Raw genomic sequence first — 6,379 nt, 5'->3', positions numbered from 1 at the left:
TCCAGTTTTTCTCAGTCTTACCCCACCCCAATGCCAGCCTCATTCTACAACAGTGGCACCATATAGCATTTGTCCCTTTGGTGACACTTTTGAAAAACCTACAGGAGCAGGTGATGGCTGTAACTGCACAAGTACAAGCTCTGACCAAAAAAGTTCAAGCTGGAGTCTATCTTACAGAGAAGGGTCTCAGCTTACTGGAAGTGAAAGACCAGCTGCTGCTCATGTACCTTATGGATCTGAGCCATCTCATCCTGGACAAAGCCTCACTCAGGTGGATCTCTTCAAGGACATGCTACAGTTTTGAGACTAGTGGAGATTCGCACGGTTTTGGAAAAGATTCGTCCCTTGGACCAAAAACTGAAGTATCAAATTGACAAACTGGTCAAGATTCCAGTGACAGGCAGCCTGAGTGAGAATGACCCACTTCGCTTTAAGCCTCATCCCAGCAATATGATGAGTAAGTTGAGCTCAGAGGATGAGGAGGAAGGTGAGGCAGAAGAAGGTCAATCTGAGACCTCAGGAAATAAATCTGTAAAAGGAACATCTAAGAAGTATGTTCCTGTGCATTGTGATGAAACAGAAGCTGAGCGAGAGAAGAAGCGTCTGGAACGAGCCAAAAAAAACGGGCCCTGAGCAGTTCTGTTGTCTGGGAACTCAAGGAGCAGTACTCGGATGCTCCAGAGGACATCCGTGATGCTCTCGGCATCCTCATGTAACCCGCCAGAGTCAGGAGGATCAACACAGGATTAACTATGAGGAGAGCATGATGGTTCGTCTAAGTGTCAGTAAGAGAGAAAAAGGACGACGAAAACATGCAAACATCATGAGCTCACAACTTCATTCCCTTACGCACTTCAGTGACATCAGTGCTTTGGCCGGAGGAACTCCTCATCTTGATGAGGACCAGAATCCTACTAAGAAGCGAAAAAAGATGCCCAAGAAAGGTCGGAAGAAAAAAGGTTTTCGGAGGCGGCGATGATAATGAGTGTACATTTTTCTGGGGTTTTTTTTGGTCATCCTGGGATACTTCCAGTTTCACTGTATGTAGGATTTTGTTCTTGGAATTCATTAATTTTTGGACATGTGGAAAGCTTCATGTTAATAAAATAGATTTTACTTACAAAAAAAAAAAAAAAAAGAGAGAGAGAGAGAGCTCTGGTGGCCTGGTGGTTAAGTATTCTGGAATTCTCATACTTATCATTGTTATCTATAATTTTTTTAAATTTTATTTTATTAATTTTAATGAACATTTACAGAAATTTTGGATTTTCCTTCATTCATTGTTGCACTTTTTTCTTTACCCCCTCCCCCCAGTTCGCTCCTCTCTTTGAAAAGAAAAAGATAAACTTGTTTGTTGTATACAATCCCCCCGCCCCTGACCCCGCCCCCAATGCACTCTGCTATGCAATCTTAATTCTGGATTCCTGTGATAATCATAATATGCTATCATATATCACTTTTAAACTGTTCTCTCCCTCATCTGTTTCAATTCAGTGTACATAATCTAGCCATTTTTTCTCAGTCTTACCCCAACCCTGATGTCAGTCACTTTCTACAATAGTGGCACCATGCAGTATTTGTCCTTTTGTGACTGAGATATTTTACTCAGCATAATGTCCTCCAAGGTCACCCATTTTATCAATAATTTTTAATGATCCACACAGTCCAACATCTTTGTGTGGTCAACAAACACTATAAACCTTGTATAAACATCCTTTTGGTATTCTTTACTTTCAGCCAAAATCCAACAAGTATCAACAGTAATTTCTCTCTAAATAGTCTTCTGAATTCATCTTGAATTTTGGGCAGTTCACTTTGGATGCACTGTTGTGATAATGTTTTAACAATCTTTAGTAAAATTTTACTTTCATTCTTTGGAGTAAGCATGTATATAGTTATCTTCCAATTGGTTGGCCAGGTAACTGTCTTCCCATTTTGTTGGCATAAATGTGTAAGCACATCCAGTGTTACATCCATTTGTTGAAACATCTCAACTGACATTCCATCAACTAACTCATTTAATAGTGCATTTTAGTTGTATAGAAACTATTCTTTAAAAGAAAAGAAAAATATTCAATCAGCTGCCATCAGGTCAATTCCAAATCATAGTGACTTCACGTGAACTAGAGTAAAATATTGTCTATAGAGTTCCTGGTGATTGGTTTTCTGAAGGCCTTTCTTTCAGAAATTTGTCTTCACTGTGACCTTTAACCTGTTAGTTAGCAGTTGAGCTCATTAACTTCCAGGCACTCCAAGAACAATTGTTAACATTTATTGAATACTTACTATTCACAGGCACAATTTTAAGCTACACCTACAGCTTTTTGCTGCAGAAAATTAAACACTGCAACCTTCAATACAGATTGCATCTCAACATCAAAAAACAAAATTTCTCACCACTGATAGGTGATGACCAATAGGTGATGTCATGATAGATGGAGAAAAGATTTAAACTGTCAATGACTTCATCTTAGTTGTATCCACAATCACTTATACTTGGTATCAGCAGTCAGGAGATCTGATAGCATATAAGACTGAGAAAGTCTGAAATCAAGGACCTTTCCAAATTATCAAAGAGTAATGATGCCAAGTTGAAGACTAAGGTGCACCTGATTCAGACCATAGTGGTTTGGTGTTTTGTTTTTGGTTTGTTTTTTTTTTTCAATCACTTGCTGTGCTTCTGAGAGATGGATGACAGAAGAAAAAGCTATGCCTTTGAACTGTGGTATTGGAGAAAGAGTTCTGAAGATCCCATGGACTGTGAAGGGGACAAACAGCTATGTCTTGGAGAAGGTGAAGCCAGAGTGCTCCTTGGCAGCAAGGATGGTGAAGCATATCTTGCATACTTTGGGTGTATTGCAAGGAAAGGATATTTCTTGGAGAAAGATATCATGTTAAGAAAGGTGGAGGGACAGCAAAGGAGAAGGTGAGCCTCAACTAAGTAGCTTGACACAATGACTTTAACAACAGGTTTAAGCATATCAGAGATGATGAGGTTAGCACAGGCTAGGACATGGTTCGAAAGGTCACTATGTGTCATACTCAACTCGATAGCACCTCACAATAACAACAATAGCTTCTGATCTCTAGTATTACACCTTGTGAATGGATTAATAAAAAAACAGAAATTGCTTTATTTTTCTCAGAGATGTTATTACATATTTAGCTTATACACCTGAATGTAAAAATATAGAGAAATATCTAGTTTTTATATGTAAGGACCAAATGCTAAGTAGTGCTAAGGAAAGAATAACTTCTAAAGACCTAAATCTATGAGTTCCATATGACTTTAGGGAACTTATTACTTGAGAAAAAATGAGAAACCTGATATGAAAAGAGCATAAAAAAGATTTATTGAAAATAAATCTTCAAGTAAATGCAAGACTTCTGTTATTCTTTAATCATAAGCAAAGTAACCACCCTCTCTTAAAGAATTAAGACTTTGAAACAGTGGGATTAAAAAGTTCATGTGCTTTATCAATTTTTTTCTTTTTTCACTGCAAACTTTTTGTACATGACCTTTAGCAATGACTCAAGTGCATCTGTGTTTATGTATGGATGCTGAATGAGATAGAGAAACAGATGGACAGTGAGAAAACCAAGCACTTGGAGAGTTATCTGACCATTTGTAATTGGAAGTCAGATAATCTATTTTAAAATTCAGGGGAAAATTTAGGATAATTTTAAGTTGGGAATGTTATTCAATATTTAATTTGAAATATATTCACAAGATGTAACTTAACTGTCACTGGAGAAGTTAGTAATGACAAGTCATCAGTGTAAATTGGCTTAAATGCTTTAATTTGGTTCTCAAATCACACAAGTGTAGAGGCATATTTTGTTTATCCTTAGATTTCCTGTAACTATTACCATAACACCTTAGATAATGGGGAGGGGGGAAGTATGCAACTGAGAAATGGATAACTTGTATTCTAGTTCTTGAGGATCCTACTCTAACATTGTATTATAATATAGCTCAAAATTTAGTACTTTAGTCTATCTTAGTTATCTAGTGTTGCTATAAGAGATACCACAAGAAGATGGCTTTGACAAACAGAAATTTATTATTCTATTTTAGGAGACTGGTAGTCCAAACTCAATACGCCAGTTCTAGGAAAAGACCTTCTACATCAGTTCTGAAGGAAACTTGGTGAAAAGTTCAATATCTTTAGATCCAGCATCCCTTGAAGATCTCCATGTGGCATTGCCTTCCCAGGTGCCGAGGAGCTTCTTCAGAGACAAAAACTTAGAAGGATGCACTCCGCACCTAGCAATTCGTTCTTGGCGGTACTGAGGTCCTCCTCTCTGGAGTGATAAGAGATATTGGAGGCCATAAAAAAGGAAACTGTCAACAAATTCATCTTATTTGGACCCACAATCAAAAAATACACTTGGCATCAGCAGTCAGGAAATCAGGAGACAAATTTCACTTGGAAAGTGTGTAGTCAGCGACCACTCTAAGTTACTGAGGAGTAATGATGTCAGTTTGAGGACTAAGGTGTGCCTGATTCAGGACATGGACTTTTTAGCTTTTTGCTTTGTATCTGAGAGCTGAATGACAACTCAAAATGACAGGAGAAGAATTGATGCCTTTGAAATGTGGTGTTGGAGAAGAGAGCTAAAGATTTCATGGATTGAAAGTACAGCCAGAGTGTCACTTGGAGGCAAAGATGATGAAGTCTCATCTCACATGTTTTGAACATGTTACTAGGAGAGTTTACTTCTGGGAGAGAGGCGAAATGCTTGGGAAGGTGGAAGGGCAGTCAAAGAAAAGAAGACTTTCAACCAAATGTGTTGATCTGGTGACTGTGACAGTACATCAGATATTGTAACGATGGTATGAAACAGGACAGTGTTCATATTGGTTGTTTTCAAGGTCACTATCAGAGGTACTCAACGGCACCTAACAGCAACATGATTTTAGCCAGTAATCAAAAGCATTTCTCTGAATTAGAGTCCGAGATCATATACTATTTGTATTCTAACACTTATAAATGATAGTCGATATGAAATTTATAATATACAACCACAATATGTTCAAAGTAAGTTGAAAACAGTTCAACCAGTTACTTTCTGATAAAAGTGCTCCACTGCTAATCAAAAGATCAACGTTCAAATTCACCAGCCACTATGCAGAATAATGAGGGGAAATTATATTCTGGGAAGCCCTATGGGAAGTTATACTGTATGTTTTATGGTCTCTGCTAGTCGTATTCAGCTCAGTGATAATGGGCTATTTATATATGAGGATGAAAACTAATCTTTTCCCATTGAGTTCCATCCCTTCCCCACCAGACAGATGTCAAAAAGCAAATGTGCAAAGAGAATTATTATTTCCACTTTATTAAATAAGAAAGTAAAAATGAAGCAAGTAATTCACTCAAATTCACAGTTTTATGAAGTGAGTGAACTAGAATTTAATCCAAGACTAATAAATTCCGTAAAGTTAAATTTCTTTCTTTTCCATTTTGCCAACTCATGTATTAAGGGAATACAACTCCCTGAAGGCAAGGAATGAGTTCTGTCTATCATTGTATCTCTAGTTTCAACACAGTGATGAACAAAAACCTTTTAAATCTATTCAATAAAGCCATGTGGGCACGTAACTTCCAAACTCACATTAGAAATATGTCCCAGGCCATATTCAGTCCTCAGGGAAGCTCTATCCACAAGCAGTTTCATATGCTTAACCTAATTTGTTTATCATCATTGTATTTTCTTGTGGGTGATACTATGGGAAAAGTTGAGAGATAATTTATCAATACAAGCAGGGAAAATTATGTGCTCATAATGTGCTCGTAACAGTAAAATACTTGCAAGATTGTAAGAAAGGGCCACAGCTCTAACCTCAGTTGGAATGGAAACCAAGAGAACCAATGGACACCATGATAACTGGTTTCCTGAATCTGAAATGACAATGAAAAAGTAATTGATAAGGGAGAGAGAACAATAACCCTATCCCAAAAGCAGAGAAGGAAAAAGTGAGATTGGATTATTTGAGTTATGGATGGAACTAAGAGACAATTGGAAGGTAATGTAAGTTTCTTTGTATCAGGATTCAAACTGATTTTGCCTAAGAGTGTATTAAACTATGCTATATTTTAACACAGAATGAAATTCCCTCTATCATTCATCATAATGACAATGATTACCATCTATTGGTGTTATAAATTGAATTGAGACCCCTAAAAAATCTGTCTAAAAGTTCTAACTTCTGTACTTGTGAATATGACTTTATTTGGAAATTTTGTCTTATGTTCATGAATTCATACTGGATTATGGTGACAATATACATAATTGTTTCTGAGTAGAGGGGTTTTTTGCATCTTTTTTAATTTTTTTTAATATTTTACTTTCTTTATTTATCATTTCAATGAAC

The 6,379-nt window shown here is 36.9% G+C and overlaps 1 protein-coding gene and 1 pseudogene across 1 annotated transcript in view; one reads left to right on the top strand and one right to left on the bottom strand.

Moving 5' to 3' along the window:
* The window catches only part of LOC102856033, an 11,408-nt pseudogene extending 10,429 nt beyond the window's left edge, over positions 1-979 (top strand).
* A 3,146-nt stretch (positions 980-4,125) lies between these two features.
* LOC102855612 overlaps positions 4,126-6,379 on the bottom strand; it is a 31,445-nt gene continuing 29,191 nt past the window's right edge. Inside the window, exon 5 of the mRNA XM_006902040.1 lies at positions 4,126-4,305. Within this exon, the coding sequence (XP_006902102.1) occupies positions 4,126-4,305 (180 nt within the window). The remainder of the gene's footprint in view (positions 4,306-6,379) is intronic.

Source organism: Elephantulus edwardii, unplaced genomic scaffold (genome assembly GCF_000299155.1).
Source record: "Elephantulus edwardii isolate Elephantulus edwardi_28Jun2011 unplaced genomic scaffold, EleEdw1.0 scaffold00360, whole genome shotgun sequence".
Classification (NCBI taxonomy): domain Eukaryota; kingdom Metazoa; phylum Chordata; class Mammalia; order Macroscelidea; family Macroscelididae; genus Elephantulus; species Elephantulus edwardii.
This window is presented reverse-complemented; position numbering and strand designations above follow the sequence as displayed.